Raw genomic sequence first — 17,390 nt, forward strand, 5'->3', positions numbered from 1 at the left:
ATTTTTTTTAACTTTTGGTTGTTGACTTAATAAGCAGTAATGATTAATTAATCAATTACCATGGGCCTAAAGTTGGGCAGAAAGTAGCGACAACCAGGCTCTGCGAGGTCAGAGTGGGAGAACGGCTTCTACTTGTTCCTCCAAAATCTTCCGAAACACTCTGGGCACTAATGGCAGAGGTAGGAATATATACACCATTGCTGATTGACAGACGGCCTGTTGCTAGAGCATAATGAGAGCAATATAGAGAGCAAAGTTGGAAACCTTAGTATTCTCCTCTGTCACCTTGGCATCTAGAGGTGGTCCTTCCACTCTTTTACTGAGAGAAGATTGTACAGTTGAGTTTTCACTACCCTGGATGAACCTCTTTGCAGCCTGTTTTTTACCTCCTTACCTTTGGTAAGTTGTTTGACTGAACAAGCTTTTGCTGGTTTCGCAGGTAAGGTTGGAAATAAGCTAAGGTCAGTCTGTGAGCCCTGAGATCTTTCTGGTTGGATGACAACCCTTTTGTCGTGTTTTATTTTCTGGATCCACAATCTGTCTACATGCACACCCCAGGCAGAGGAATCTGTGGTGAGAACTTCAGATTTTCAATGTAGAAGAAGCTTCAGCTCTTGGCGAGTGGATGGATACACTTAAAAACCCCTTTTCTAGGCTCTAGAGCAGGGTTTCCCAACTCTGGTCCTCGGGACCCACCTACCATTCAGGATTTGAAAATATCCCACAGAATGAATACCTGTGGTAAGTCCTGATGCATGGACACTAATTATATCACATGCGCAATACTAAGTAAATCCTGACAACATGACTGGTAGGTGGGTCCCAAGTCCCAGAGTTGAGAAACCCTGATCTAGAGACATCTGTGGAAAGAAATGTGTATATTGTCTTGGAAGGAGCCCGCATGAGCTATGGCCCATAGTATTACATCTCTTGATGAAGTTAGGAGATCCAACATTTTCATTACGTAACAAAACGATTCTTTGGAGTGATAAAAGAGATGACTTGCCCCCTTCAGGATTGTGTCTCCTCTCTGACGACAATTTTACTCTTAGCTTATGAGTGTTTATGACAAAACCAGATGTTTTAGCTCCTGAGTTGGATCTATCTTTGATCCCTTGTAAATGATCCAGAAGACATGATTTTGTAACAGCTGCATGGTTGCAAGTAGATCCATCAGAAGCTGTTGTCTGGAGGACGCCTTAATCCGGGCACACCTTTAATTTCTAGCGCTGCTGTCAGAACTACTGTGGTCTTCATAAAAACTTTAGGAGAAAATGACATGTTGCAGTGCAGACAAGTGATTTGGACATAAAAATTTTTGCAAGTTTGTGTATTCTGAGAAATTTCCTGTGGATGGATAATATGGGGATGTGCAGTAGATACCTGTAAGAGGTATTGTGGTTAGAAAATCCTTTTTCTCCAAAACACCAGGAGTGATCGGATAGACTTCATTTTGAATTTCGTGTTCAACAGAAACCTAGGAAGGTAAGTGAGAATTTCCCTGACTCTCCTCGGTATCTCCTAGCAACAAACCAATTTTAACGGCCATCAGACAGATGCTATTCTGTAGAAAGGCTGTCAAGAAATGGGATCAATGACTTCTATGGGGTCCTTCGGCCATCGTAAAGGTGAAAAATAGGATGTGTCCTATTTTTTGATGGCCAGTATTAACAGTCTGTTGAAACAATGGATGTGTGAATACACCCATAGAATTTAATTGTTCTGATAATGGCTGTTTCCCTTATGGTCTAAACAGAATGACAATGATGGGGGTATTTCTCCTTAATGTGTACCAGTAGGATAGATGGAATTTTAAATTTATCAATAATTACAATATTTTTGGGACTATAAGATACAACCTAAGTTTAGAGAACAAAAGTTGGAAAAAAATATTTTCTACTTCCTTGGTAGTTTAATGAAGTGAAGGCATTGCTCTGAATCATTCCCTTTGCACACCCAGCACCAGTTCCCTACCGTTATAGCCAATGTATGCCCAGTGCCAGTACACAATGTTTCTGTTGCTCAGCCAGTGTCAGTTCATCCATCAATGTGCCCGATGCTTGTATAGCTCACTCACCAATGAGTCCAGTGCTCATCTGGTACCAGCCCACGTGTCAAAATGACAGATTCTGGTGAAGTGCCACCTTGATAGGTCTATGCATGACCAGAGCTAGTTCACATGCCAGACCACCCATCATTGTGCCCAAAACTTTCCCAGTGCAAAGCTCACCCATGGATTCACCTGATAATTACAGGTGACTTATCAATGTGCCTAATGACTGCCCAGCCTAAAGTTGTCCCTGATGCTTGCTCAGCGCCAGCTCATCTAACAAGGTGCCCACAGCATGCCCCAAGCCAGTTCATTCAAAAGCTCCTTTTGTAGGTCCAGTGCCAACTAACCTGCCAATCATTCACCCATCAATTCATCCACTTCAGGTCCTCCACCACCTTGTTCTATTCCAGGCTGATGTTCTCCTACTTTCCCAATATATCTTAAGTATTTCTTGTATAGTGACAGGCCTGGAGGAAACATGTATACAGCATCCTACAGGGACAGAATCTCCCATACCCCATTTAAACTTCTCCTCCAGTGACTGAAACCTGCCAAAATCAGGACGCAGCCTGGGGCTATACCCAATTGTGTCCCGCATCCCCTCCACACCAAGTGCCACTTACAGTTCCAAAAGACCAAGATAAACATGGCCCCTGTGTGCCATCACTTTTTGACAAGGCCAACATCTTTCCTAGTAGCTGAGCTGACCACACCTGGGCGATGTCTACTGCTATTACACTCTGGAGGAGGAAGGCAGGAGCTGTGACATCGGCTTGTTCAGTTTGTGAAACCGGGCACTTTACTTTGGGACAAGGAAGCTGCGCAGCTGGCACAAGTGCAGATGAACTCCATCGTGTTAGGTGCAAGAAACATAAAGGTGGCTAGATCCAGTAACTTTGGTGCTCAAACAGCGAGGGAATATCTTTACCGTTCTCATGGGAGACAGCTCTTCGGTGTTCAATTTTGAGTCCGCAACATGAGAGGGCCCTCCCTATGAGGTTACTTCTTGTTAAATCCCCATTATTGTGTTGCTGGTTAGGACATAAGTGAAGTATTGATTTGTACTAATAATCTGTTTTCCCTTAGTCCTAACAGCAGCAAAGTTTCCTGCCCTAAATAAGTTACTTCTTTATAATAAACACAAGGTGGGAGAGGATGGATGTCTTTATACAGTATAGGCTAAATAGTCTCTAATTAAGTAGTGATTAATTTGATTAATTAAAAAAATTCCATCTGTCTTACTAGTACACAGGGGTAGAAATACCTCTATTATTCTTGTCACAAAATTGTTATTAGATTCAATAAAGTGATTACAATTTCTTAACATTGTGTGTAGTAATACATCAGTGAAGTTACCATTCACCAACATTACAGAGTCAAGTGATGATGCATACATCTAATTGAAAATATGAATGAACTATATCCATAGTATGGGTACTTTTAAGTTCGTATATGAAACAAAACAAAGGTACAACTAAACATAAACACAGAATGAACGGGTGTCCAATTGGGTGACATATATCCTGTAGAGCTAGACATATGTGAGCACTGGCATGCAAGCTGTCGGCATGGGGGCCATTAGGTTAGAGACTTAGCTACGGGTGAGTTATATCTTATACCATCTACTAGAGGTTCACACTGACCATAATGTATGGAATTTTGTCATGGAAGGATTTTTTTTATGGAACATCTTTTTGTGTATGCAAGTAGAGTTAACCAGGGCAATCGCTTCTTGTATAGTGGGGATGCAGGGGCTTTTCCAATGTCTAGTAATAACCAGTTTGGTTGCCATTGGTATATGAGTGACTATCGTTCTATATTGGTGCCCTAAAGTGCCCAGTCCTTTAAATAGAAGTGCTAACTCCGGCGTTCATGCAAGGCTGAAGGGGATAAGATCCGCTATGAGATTCTGAGCGATCCATAACTGGTAGATCTTAGGGCATGACCAAAGTGTGTGAAGAAGAGATCCTCTTTCCACACACCTTCTCCAGCATTCAGGATGTGAGAAAGGGAACATTCTATGTAATCTTGTAGCGGTATAATACCATCTGAGGCAAGTTTTGAAGATGGTCTCCTGGTGCGCCACACATCGGAAAGCAGTGTTTGCGATACGGAAGGCCGTCTGCCACTGTTCCTCTGTGAAGGATTGGTGGAGATCCATTTCCCATCTTATCAAGGGGGGCGGTTTAGTCCATTCCTTTCCTTGAGTTAGGATATTATAGAAGAGGGAGATATCTCCGCTTTTGGAGAACCTGTCATGTAGATATCTTTTAGCTATCTTAGGAATTTGTAGTGAGGTTTTCTCTCTGCTCCCCAAGAAGGATCTGATCTGCAGGAATTTTTAAAAGTCTTTGTGGGGGATTTGATACGTGTCATGGATGTGGGAGAAGGATAATATATTCCCCAGGCCTATCATATCCTGTACTGACTTTATGCCCCGGATGGTCCACATCCGGAGGTCCAGTCCTGGGATGTTGTCCATAAGGCAGGTTGTGGATATTGTGGGGGAGGGAATGTCTCCCCCTTCGCTTAGTCTCTCTAAGTAGACTCACAAGCCTTAATGGATGATTTTACTGTGAGTAGTGTGGATGTGTATGGCCCAAGTTTCCAGGCTGTACCTATCAACGGGGAGCAAAGAGTGGTTAGCTTAAGCGAGGACCTCTCCCATTGTTTGTCTGCTGAGTCGTTCCACCAGTGGACTAATTTGTCCAACAGGCATGCTGTGTGATAGTTTTTCAGGTTGGGTACTCCCAGTCCTCCTTCGTTTTTATGTCTGGTTATGGTCGAGTACGCTACTCTGGGGTGTTTATAGTTCCAGATGAAGTCCATCATCTGTTTCCGGGCTTTTTTAAAGATTGGGATAGGGAGGGTTCTGAAAAGGTAAAGAAGCTTGGGCAAGAGTAGCATCTTGTAAGCTGCCACCCATGCTATCATGGGGGGAAAGTTGGTATGGAAAGTCTTAGACACTGGGTAGGTTAAAAATAAGTTTTTAAGTTGTAGCAGTTGGTCAGTTGGAATATTTATTGGGAGGCTCTGAGATTTATCTATATTCAGTTTGTAGTACGAGGCCAAAGGCCTTTAGTAAAGTCAAAAACTCTGAGGAGGGAGCGTGTAGAGTCAGTACAGACCACAATAATATCATCAGCGAATAACGCCAATTTGTGTTCCGTGGATCCCTTCTCTAGACTTGGGTCTTGACGAATTTGCTCTGCTAACGGTTCCATAGACAGAATGAGGAACAGGGGGGATAGTGGGAAACCTTGTCTAGTGCTATTGGCCAGGTTGAATGCGGAGGATAGGGCTCTGTTGGCGAATACTTTAGCACAGGGGTTGGAGTACAGTGCGTAGATGGCTGTGTTAATTGGGCCCATAAATCCAAACTTCCGAAGCACCGAGAAGGCATAAGGCAAGTTAATTTGGTCAAAAGCCTTCTCGGCGTCAGCGTCAGTAATGTGGTCGGAAGATTCTGCTGTCTGCAGAAGTGTCAGGATTCTTCTGGTGTTGTCCGGAGCTTGTCTCCCTGGCACAAACCAAGTTTGATCTTTGAAAATTAAGGAGGGGATAATCGACAAGAGTCTATTTGCTAATATCTTAGGATAGATCTTTACATCACAATTTAGCAATTAAATTAGTCGGTAACTGGTGGTTTGCAGGGGTGATTACCAGGTTTTGGGATAGTCACTATGAGTGCCTTTAGCATCTCTGACTGGAGGGAGCCAGTTTCCATTGCCGTGGAATATACTGATAGGACGTATTTGTTTAATTGAGGGCCATATTTCTTGTAGTATAATGCAGAGAAACCATCAGGCCCCGGGGCTTTGTTTAGAGGGAGGGAGTGAATTACTGCCTGTATCTCTGCAGAGGAAATTGGTCTATTTAGGGCTTCTAGGTCTTCTGGGCGTACTTTTGGAAGGTTGACCTGATCTAAAAAGGAGTTAATATTCTCCTGGGTAGGTTGGGCAGTATTGGCATCTTTACTTAGGTTATATAGGCGAGAGTAGGCGTTGGCTATGTCTCTAGGGGCGTAGGTTGGGTTCCCTGTGTTGGGGTGGTGAATACGCTGTATTTTTTATTTTAGCGTTTGAGATTTAAGTATTTTCGCCAGGAGCGCCCTGGCTTTGTTGTCTTGGGCATAATATTGGAACTTAAGGCGGCTTAGAAATTTCTCATGGGCATACATGAGGCGACTTCTCAGACGCAGCCTGGCTTTGGAGAGCTCAGTTAAATGAGAATCCGAAGGAGATTGTTTATTCATTGTCTCAAGCTTTTGAATAGTTTGCATCGTGTTCTGGATGTCTTTATCTCTTTGTTTGCGCCATATTCTGCTCTGTTTGATGAGCACCCCTCTCATGTATGCCTTGCGGCAGATCCACAGGGTATAGGGTTGGATCTCTGAGGTACAGTTTATAGCAAAGAACTCTCTAAGGGAGGACTCCACTTCTCTATCCACTGCTGGCACCGACAGAAGGTATGTATTTAACCTCCAGACATAATCTTAGATTCTAGAGGGGGATTCTGATAGTGACAGCGTTACAGGGGCATGATCCGACCACTGAATAGAACCTATTTCCACCTTGGTAGTTTTATCTAAGAGGGACTTACCCACCCAGAACATGTCTATACGGGAGTAAGTCCTATGGACTCCAGAGTAATACGTGTAATCTTTTTCATTAACATGCAGGAGACGCCATATATCATACAGATCATGCGCCCATGTCATTTTTGCCATTGAAATTCTGCGGGTCAAGGGGTTTGCGGTAGAGTCCAGAGAGGGGTTGCAAATAAAATTGAAATCTCCTCAAACCACAACGTTACCCTTCTGTACTTTTTGCAGTTTACTCAGTGTGCGTCTAAGGAAGCGTTCTGTTCATTATAGTGTATGCTACATTATTGACCAAGCAATGCACAATTATATAACGGCTGTGTGGGTCAATCCAGGTTTGGTGAATTTGGACTGCTACTGATGCTTTGAAAGCTATAAGTACTCCTCTTTTTTGGGGGGGGAAGAATGAGGATTTAATGATGATGGGGTAGTTTTTGTGTTGTAATTTAGGCGGATTAGTAGATGAGATATGCATCTACGGCAAACATACAATATCACATTTCTGGGAGACTAATTCCCTCCACATCACTGACCTCTTGAAGGGGCTGTTCAACCCCCTCACATTGAAAGAAAGAAGCTTAAGTACCATTTTGAGTTACCCACAAATGATAGGTGTGTTTGGTGACACTAGTTCTCGGGCAACTAGGGGGTTGCCCAGCACCCCCAATCGGTCTATCACAAAGAAAGCCTTCACCCGGACAACCGACATATGAAATTACTACAAAAGTAAAAAGATAAAAGTGGTACCATGGTATAACATTAACAGTTCCCAGTTCCTGAGTTTACACCCGGTCCTGGAGGTACTGTGTGAACGGGGGGTGAAAACAGTTGACATCTTAGTTTAGTTCAAAAGGGATCCCACCTTCTCCCTCGCCCTAGTTAGGGGGCTCTTGGAAGGAAAAGGATGATAGAATAGAAGGCCTGGTATAGGGCGAAGGTTCAGGATGTAGGGATTGCATGCCACTCCTTGGCTAACTTTGCAGGGGGAATGTTTTTGGTCTGCAGGGGTTCTTCTTCCATAGGAATGTGCCATTTGGAAAGGAGAGCTTTCCCTTCTTCTATCGATGCAGCTGCATGGAACATCCCTTTCCTGTTAATGAGGACTTTATTGGGAAAACCCCACCGATTCGGGATAGCTTGCTGTCTCAGGATGGAGGTAAGTGGTGCGAGACGTCTGCGGGCTTGCAGGGTGGCAGCCAATAAGTCAGTGAATAATTTCAGGGACGAGTATGGGTCAGGTAGTGGCTGTTGTTTTTGCGTTATTTCCATGAGCATCTCCTTTATATGGTAGAAGGTGTATCGGGCCAGTACGTCCCTGGGCACTGAGTCTGGTAGGTTAGGTGGCTTGGGAACTCTATGCGCTCTGTCTATGCTGAGCTCGTAGTCCGCATAGTCGGGGAGTAGAAGTTTGGTCAACTGTTGTAAGAACTTTATGTTGTTCCTGTGGCTGCGATCTTCATATTCCACCAGCTTCGCTTGTAGAGAGGCCACTTTATCATCTAGGTTATTGTAGGAGGCTACCAGCTCATTGTGAGCTTCAGCGAAGGAAGCCATTTTAGATTCCACATGGGATACTCTATCTCCAATGTCATGGATCACCGTGTGGAGCGGAGACAGGAAGCGAAGACAGGAGCTTAGTAAAGTCCTTGTGCAAGCAGGATCGCAGGGCTAATAGAACCCCTTTTAGTGTATGTTCAGATGCAGCTTTGTCTGACGTTTGGAATTGTGAGAAAATGTCAGGTTTCTCTGTTGAAGCAGTGGATGGGGGTAAGGCAGCACTTTGTTCTCCATTCTGTCTGCCCTGCCTCTGCTGTTGCGGGCTTACCAGCGCTGCGTCTCGGCCATCTCTGGGGGTGGAGGAATGGCTTCCCTCCTCTCCAGGCGCCGGGGCCTGCCGTGGCTCCTGCAGGGCTTGTGCCGTAGTTTTATCCTCCTTCCCTGCAAAGGGGACAGGCGAGTCCCAGTCGCCATCTAGGCGGAACTGCCGAGCGGCTGAGGGAGTCGGGGTTGAGGCGGCGGTGGGGAGCTCTACAAGGGCCATAGTGCTGCGTGCACGCGCTCCCTCACACACGCTATCTTTGCCTACTGTCCCGTTGTAGAAGAAGTGATCCAGAGGCGTCGAGCTTTTAGTTTTGGCCCCTTTCTTTTCCCCAGCTGTTTCGCAGCCTTTCTTGGGCTTCAGGAAAAGCATTAGGTCGCTATGGCAGTCGCTAGAAGAGGGAGATGGACGGCGGGATCCGGAGCTTTCTTACCAGATGGCCATCTCAGTTGCCGGCCAGGCAACGCCCCCCATTACCCCTATTATTCAACTGCTGTTAGGACTATGGGAAAAACTATTTAATATTAGAAATCAAAGCTTGTCGCTATTGTGTGAGCATAACGTTCAAGGGGTTGCACCAAATGTATAAGTTACAGAACACAGTGCTCAGCTATCTCTGGCGCTCCGAAAGAGAATTAATGGAGCAGTAGTGTGCATGCAAGACCTGCCCCTCCATCAGAACGGGGAAACGGGACCCCTGTTCTCAGGATCGATGTGGGTCTCAGCAGTCAGATGCCCAGAAATAAGCTAGTTGTCCCATATCCTGTAGATAGGGGATGACTTATCAACCTGGTACAACAACTTTAAGATCTTCAGTGTCATAAAATGGCTGAAAATGACAATAGGTTTCATTCAATGAGAAGCAAAATTTTAGATAAGTTAGGCTTTAGGTTTATTGCCATTTAAATGAAATCTTGTGTCACAAAGCAATAACTACAATACAAACCGTATGTACATACAGACCATTATGGCTAATGTTTTGTCACCATCAACATCTAAGTTAAACTGCTGTATATAATACCAAGTAAATACTTCCAAGTATGAAGAATCACAGCATGATTCTACACAAAGTCAGAGGGAGTTACTGAGGGACGGGGGATCCTGGTTATGTAATGATATGCTGTGCAGTAACAGGAGGATTCCTGTAGAGATTTCTCACCTGCAGGAGTCTCCTCCCAGTTACCTGACGTCTCCTTCTCACCTGTATAGTAAGGAAACTGAAAGTGGTAAGGGTTTCCCAAGGCTGCCTTGTCTCCCGTCACTTGAATTCTGAACGTTAGATGAAAGATTTCTCCACATCATGAAAATAAAGGGATTTTTCTCCTGTAGACTGAACTATAAAAGGAGAAAGATGGAAGGGCTTGAGATAGAACTCAGATCAACAGCAGAGAGACACAAGAGAACCAAGCAGGTAAGTGTCTTCTCCTGGGTGTATACAGATTAATGGGAGCCAGTACACAGTCTGTGATTATGGACATCAGTTATGGTTTAGTAACTCATCTCATATTCACAGATTTCCAGAGAGAAGAAAAGTTTGAAGTATTCAGCAGAAAGGATTGACCATGGACATCAGATTGTTGGCTTTGCTGGTTTCTCTGGTTGTAGTGGGTGGACGTCCACACAGGAGACTCTGTCCTTTGTTCCAGCACTCATCCATGTCTACCTCCGAAGTGAAGTCTCTCAGACATCTGCGAAATGATCAGGTCAGTGTAAAGCGCAGCTTTTATTTCCATTATTGAATCCCATTTCTAGAGTGATATGAGGACATTGAGTTGAGGGTTCATCGCTCTATAGCATCCAGAGGAGCTTCCTGAATGGCATGTATGACCTCCAGCTAAGGTTACAATACCTGAAAACTAACTGACCAAGCCCCTAGATGGAGGGGCAGGACCAGGGAAACAATTCTGTTTGTCCACATTGTAGAAAACGCATTTTTATTCTTCAACAGCAAAAGAAAATATCCGGTGATGGAGTGAAATGTTACACCACCATGACTAGACACAAGACATCTATATGTGACCTCAAGGTATGGAAATAAGATTCCACCAAAGCCTTTGTCAAATCACCTAACTCTATAGATGAGCATTGGCAGAACCCCTCATATCACATTTGTATTTTGTTCTACAGCCAAGTGACCGCCTGATCCTGACCCTGGAACGAGTTTCGCTGACGCTGGACGTCCTGACTAATATGTCTACCTCTGACACAGTAACAAATTCAATGAAGGCTTTCCTTAAATTGAGGGACCAGCTGATAATCTGTGTAAGTTCCTTCTTCTTATTCTGTATGTTCATCACACTTTGGCCCATGAAATGGACCCAACATGGTGTAAATTCCTTATATCCTGTTCTCCTTTACAGAGATCTTTGCCTGAATACAGTGACCCTGCCTCTGAGCAGCTGGAGCCGTGGCTGAGTCATCTCCAAGATTTCAAAGACAAGGTACGTGTCTTACTGACGCTGCACACTGACAGTTTACAGGATATTGTCTGTGTAAGGAGTAAAATGATGAGGAATTTAATAGAGATATTGAAAGCAGAAAGCTTTATGGGAATGGTATGTTTCAGTTAGGAAGAAAAGAAACGGAGGGGGATGCAGCTGCAGGATGTTACTGTCAGTGTCTGTCTGAGACTGCCTGCTGTGAGAGGGGAGAGGGAGCATCTGGGGAGAGGACAGGCTTTGGAGCATTTAATCCAATAGGCTGCTTTATGCTGCTGTTGGTCTTGCGATGTGTATTTCTCTTGTTCTGTGATCATCTAGTACAGGACGATGGCACAACTAGACCTTAGAACTGACAATCACACTATAGTGCTACCCACATTCAGTTACTCAGCATTGTTACCATTTGGGGAGAGACTGTTGTGATCAGTACATAATGAGATATCTCACTGTCCTCCTTTATAGGCCTCCCCTCAATGTGTCCAGGACGCTGTTGTGCTCAACCTCATCTCATTAAGGATGCAAAATGTGATGTGTCCAAGTGATCCCTAGACTGTCTCCAAGACGGACTCTTTCTTAATCGTATGCATAAGAATCATCAAGACATCAGTTTTCTATCTTTTGTCATCAAATACTGTTCAGGAAATATGAGAAACTACCTGGAGGTTCACCTATAACCGTCCACATGAACTTTTATTATTATTTTATTTATAATTGTATTTATAATTATATTTTATACATTGTAATATTTCTCTATTTATGTTATATCTAATAATATATTGTTTTATACACAGAAGTTTCATCCCTGGAGGATACATTGAGTTTGTTAAATCATATTTTTTTATACATGCTCTATTAAATTAAGATTTTAAAATAATTCTGTCTCATAATATTTTAAATTTTTTTGTCTTGTCTGAAAAAAACATTTTTAAAATCTGTCACCGGAAACCTACTGATTACCCAGACACTGTGCATTGTAGGGCTAGCTCAGGTTAATGTAATGATGCCTTTTACTGGAGAAAAAAACCCAGCAAAAATGGACTTTCTGAAATTTTTATTCCCGGTAGTCCGTAGACAGCACAGGCACAAATAGGTTAAAGCCTGTAACCTGTAGACACAATTAGACAGCAACAGGTTAATAAGCAGTAATATAACTCCAGTGACCTGAAATGCGCCGCTCACCAGTGATAAAATACTTGCTTTATTTATTAATTAATTTTCCGTAAAATGGCGCGAGAATGCGGAAAGCAGAAAGGCGACAGCTGTTTCGCAATAAATGCGCTTCTATGGGCTTTTAGTTGTGGAGGCACAGGGGTGTAAAGATATGCACGCACACTATTGACTTCACTACACCACTTCTGATGAAATTTGCATCCCCATTAGGTCCTCCTGAGCCCTTCTAAAGTTGCCGCAGTGTTTAACATAAAGGTAGGGGTGATTTTTTTTACTTTTGGTTGTTGACTTAATAAGCAGTAATGATTAATTAATCAATTACCATGTGCCTAAAGTTGGGCAGAAAGGAGCGAGAACCAGGCTCTGCGAGGTCAGAGTGGGAGAGCGGCTTCTACTTGTTCCTCCAAAATCTTCCGAAACACTCTGGGCACTAATGGCAGAGGTAGGAATGCAACGAGCAGGACACTGGGTCAGTGGGAATGCTATGCAGTGGGTCAGTTGTATCTGTATATGAGTTTGTGACGCCAGTTGCAGCTTGCGCAGGTACTGTAGCAGGGCCCTTTAAGGTGTTATAGCTCACGTACCAGGTGAGGAATGCCAGAGGGGGATAATGTCTCTGTATAGCAGAGTTGGTAGTGTCAACGGTGTCTCCTACCTTGGTACGGCTGGACTCCTGTATCCTGGCTCGCATGCAACAAAATGAGTGCTGTTAATAGGAGTAATGGAGGAATGATGGAAATCCACACAGATAATAGGGTCCAACTTGTCTTTACTTGGTGTTATTATATGCAGCTTTTGATCCATACAAGTTACAGCTTTAGTCTAGAGTCCCAGCAGGTATTGGCAATATGTGGCAGGAATTTATAAGTATTCTGCATCTGATCATACGCCTATTAGAATCTGGCAGGTATCTATCTTCTGCTCTGTCTGTGGTCTGCTTGATATGGGTCTGACTAGCTGTTGAGGTACTTATCTTCTCTTTATCTTGGGATCTTTTTCTTACAGGACTGCTCGCAGGGTATGGTGGTGGCTTCCTGGAGATCTGCTAGTTCTGTAGATGGCTGCTTCCTTGTCCACCAGCTGAGGTAAGGGACTCAGGCTGGGAAGTTTGATCTGGGGCCTCAGTTGAGGCTTGGATACTTGGTTGGGGTCCCTGTTTCTGGGAGCTCCTGTTAACACAGCCTACCCCAGCAGGGGGGCTGGTTACACTGCCTAGAACTTTCCTTCCTCCCCCTGAAGTAGGATGTGGGAACATTCCACTCCTCCTCAGAAAGGGGGGAGCTAGCCTGGAATGGACTATTCCAGCCTAGGTCTATTAACTAGCTATGGTCTGCTTACATATTGCTGCCACCTGCTGGTGTACATTGAGAATTACAGCAAATATATAAAATACAGGCATAGAAATACATACATTGGTAATGCACGGTTATATTACATCAGATGGAAATACACATGTACACCTAACATCATGAAGCAGGGTGAAAGAGTTTTAGTGACATACTCTGGGATGTTACAGGAATATATACATCATTGCTGATTGAAAGACGGCCTGTTGCTAGAGCATAATGTGGGCAATATAGAGAGCAAAGTTGGAAACATTACACTGCGTGCAGAATTATTAGGCAAATGAGTATTTTGACCACATCATCCTCTTTATGCATGTTGTCTTACTCCAAGCTGTATAGGCTCGAAAGCCTACTACCAATTAAGCATATTAGGTGATGTGCATCTCTGTAATGAGAAGGGGTGTGGTCTAATGACATCAACACCCTATATTAGGTGTGCATAATTATTAGGCAACTTCCTTTCCTTTGGCAAAATGGGTCAAAAGAAGGACTTGACAGGCTCAGAAAAGTCAAAAATAGTGAGATATCTTGCAGAGGGATGCAGCACTCTTGAAATTGCAAAGCTTCTGAAGCGTGATCATCGAACAATCAAGCGTTTCATTCAAAATAGTCAACAGGGTCGCAAGAAGCGTGTGGAAAAACCAGGGCGCAAAATAACTGCCCATGAACTGAGAAAAGTCAAGCGTGCAGCTGCCAAGATGCCACTTGCCACCAGTTTGGCCATATTTCAGAGCTGCAACATCACTGGAGTGCCCAAAAGCACAAGGTGTGCAATACTCATAGACATGGCCAAGGTAAGAAAGGCTGAAAGACGACCACCACTGAACAAGACACACAAGCTGAAACGTCAAGACTGGGCCAAGAAATATCTCAAGACTGATTTTTCTAAGGTTTTATGGACTGATGAAATGAGAGTGAGTCTTGATGGGCCAGATGGATGGGCCCGTGGCTGGATTGGTAAAGGGCAGAGAGCTCCAGTCCGACTCAGACGCCAGCAAGGTGGAGGTGGAGTACTGGTTTGGGCTGGTATCATCAAAGATGAGCTTGTGGGGCCTTTTCGGGTTGAGGATGGAGTCAAGCTCAACTCCCAGTCCTACTGCCAGTTTCTGGAAGACACCTTCTTCAAGCACTGGTACAGGAAGAAGTCTGCATCCTTCAAGAAAAACATGATTTTCATGCAGGACAATGCTCCATCACACGCGTCCAAGTACTCCACAGCGTGGCTGGCAAGAAAGGGTATAAAAGAAGAAAATCTAATGACATGGCCTCCTTGTTCACCTGATCTGAACCCCATTGAGAACCTGTGGTCCATCATCAAATGTGAGATTTCCAAGGAGGGAAAACAGTACACCTCTCTGAACAGTGTCTGGGAGGCTGTGGTTGCTGCTGCACGCAATGTTGATGGTGAACAGATCAAAACACTGACAGAATCCATGGATGGCAGGCTTTTGAGTGTCCTTGCAAAGAAAGGTGGCTATATTGGTCACTGATTTGTTTTTGTTTTGTTTTTGAATGTCAGAAATGTATATTTGTGAATGTTGAGATGTTATATTGGTTTCACTGGTAAAAATAAATAATTGAAATGGGTATATATTTGTTTTTTGTTAAGTTGCCTAATAATTATGCACAGTAATAGTCACCTGCACACACAGATATCCCCCTAAAATAGCTAAAACTAAAAACAAACTAAAAACTACTTCCAAAAATATTCAGCTTTGATATTAATGAGTTTTTTGGGTTCATTGAGAACATGGTTGTTGTTCAATAATAAAATTAATCCTCAAAAATACAACTTGCCTAATAATTCTGCACTCCCTGTAGTATTCTCCTCTGTAACCCTGGCATCTAGAGGTGGTCCTTCCACTTTTTTACTGAAAGAAGATTGTACAGTTGAGTTTTCACTACCCTGGATGAACCTCTTTGCAGCCTGTTTTTTACCTCCTTACCTTTGGTAAGTTGTTTGACTGAACAAGCTTTTGCTGGTTTTGCAGGTAAGGTTGGAAATAAGCTAATGTCAGTCTGACAGCCCTGAGATCTTTTTGGTTGGGTGACAACCCTTTTGTTGTGTTTTATTTTCTGGATCCACAATCTGTCTACATGCACACCCCAGGCAGAGGAATCTGTGGTGAGAACTTCAGATTTTCAATGTAGAAGACGCTTCAGCTCTTGGCTAGTGGATGGATACACTTAAAAACCCCTTTTCTAGTCTTTAGAGCAGGGTTTCCCAACTCTGGTCCTCGGGACCCACCTACCGGTCAGGATTTGAAAATATCCCACAGAATGAATACCTGTGGTAAGTCCTGATGCATGGACACTAATTATATCACATGCTCAATACTAAGGAAATCCTGACAACATGACTGGTAGGTGAGTCCCGAGGACCAGAGTTGAGAAACCCTGATCTAGAGACATCTGTGGAAAGAAATTTGTATATTGTCTTGGAAGGAGCCCGCATGAGCTATGGCCCATAGTATTACATCTCTTGATGAAGTTTTTGAGATCCAACATTTTCATGACGTAACAAAAGGACTCTTTGGAGTGAGAAAAGAGGTGACTTGCCCCCTTCAGGATTGTGACTCCTCTCTGACGACAATTTTACTTTTAGCTTATGAGTGTTTATGACAAAACCAGATGTTTTAGCTCCTGAGTTTGATCTATCTTTGACCCTTTGTAAATGATCCAGAAGACATGATCTTGTAATAGCTGCATGGTTGCGAGCAGATCCATCAGAAGCTGTTGTCTGGAGGACGCCTTAACCCGGGCGCACCTTGAATCTCTAGGGCTGCTGTCAGAACTAGTGTGGTCTTCATAAATTTTCTGGGGACAAATGACATGTTGAATTGCAGACAAGTGATTTGGAGATAAAGAATGTGCAAGTTTGTGTATTCTGAGAAATTTCCTGTGGATGGATAATATAGGGATGTGCAGTAGATACCTGTAAGCGGTATTGTGGTTAGAAAATCCTCTTTCTCCAAAACACCAGGAGTGATCGGATAGACTTTTAGAATTTCGTCTTCGCCAGAAACCTAGGAAGGCAGGTGAGAATTTCCCTGACTCTCCTCGGTATCTCCTCGAAACCAACCAATTTTAAAGAAATGGGATCAATAACTTCTATGGGGTCCTAGGGCCATTATAAAAGTCAAAAATAGGACATGTCCTATTTATTTTATGACCAGTATTCATAGTCCATTGAAACAATGAATATGCGAATACACCCATAGAGTCAATTGTTCTAAATATGATTGTTTCCCTTATGTCCTAACAGTACAATAAAGGGGGGTATTTCTCCCTAATGTATAGGACAGATGGACTAAATTTACCACAAATTACTATATTTTTAAGACTATGAGAAATAACTTAGGTTTAAACAACAAATTATTTTTTTTTAAAAGTCTACTTCCTTGGTAGTTTAATGAAATGGAGGGGTCAAGGTCATTCAGCCCTTTGCAGACATTGCTCTGAACCATTCACTTCGCGCACCCAGCACCTGCTCCCTACCATTATTTTCAATGTATGCCCAATGCCAGTAGACAATGTTTCCGTTGCTCAGCCAGTGCCAGTTCATCCATCAATGTGCCCGATGCTTTTATAGCTCACTCACCAATAAGTCCAGTGCTCATCTAGTTCCAGCCCTAGTATCAAAATGACAGATTCTGGTGAAGTGCCAGCTTGATAGATCTATGCATGACTAGAGCTAGTTCACATGCCAGAGCAAAGACCACCCATCATTGTGCCCAAAACTTGCCCAGTGCAAATCTTATCCATGGTGCACCTGATGGTTGCAGGTGACTGCCCAGCCAAAAGTTTACCTGTCATTGTCCCTGATGATTGCTCAGTTCCAGCTCACCTCTCAAGGTGCCCACAGCATGCCCAGAGTCAATTCATTTAAACGCTCCTGTTGCATGTCCAGTGCCAACTAACCTGTAATTTATTTACCTATCAATTCATCCACTTCATG

The 17,390-nt window shown here is 43.4% G+C and overlaps 1 protein-coding gene across 1 annotated transcript; it reads left to right on the top strand.

The window, feature by feature from the left end:
• The first annotated feature begins 9,826 nt into the window (after nt 1–9,826).
• LOC120978141 (interferon lambda-3-like) lies at nt 9,827–11,465 on the top strand. The gene is made up of 5 exons (XM_040406369.1): nt 9,827–9,886; nt 10,424–10,501; nt 10,603–10,737; nt 10,836–10,916; nt 11,379–11,465. The coding sequence occupies exons 1-5, from the start codon at nt 9,827–9,829 to the stop codon at nt 11,463–11,465; spliced, it is 441 nt and encodes a 146-aa protein (XP_040262303.1).
• The last annotated feature ends 5,925 nt before the right edge of the window (nt 11,466–17,390 follow it).

The sequence above is a fragment of the Bufo bufo genome, chromosome 8 (assembly GCF_905171765.1).
Source record: "Bufo bufo chromosome 8, aBufBuf1.1, whole genome shotgun sequence".
Classification (NCBI taxonomy): Eukaryota; Metazoa; Chordata; class Amphibia; order Anura; family Bufonidae; genus Bufo; species Bufo bufo.

Excerpts from the sequence above, each read along its gene's own strand:
- LOC120978141 (XM_040406369.1), top strand. The coding sequence starts at position 9,827 with ATGGAAGGGCTTGAGATAGAACTCAGATCAACAGCAGAGAGACACAAG. Across the intron at positions 10,502-10,602 it reads CATCTATATGTGACCTCAAG|CCAAGTGACCGCCTGATCCT; the intron begins GTATGGAAATAA and ends TTTGTTCTACAG. Across the intron at positions 10,917-11,378 it reads TCCAAGATTTCAAAGACAAG|GCCTCCCCTCAATGTGTCCA; the intron begins GTACGTGTCTTA and ends CCTCCTTTATAG.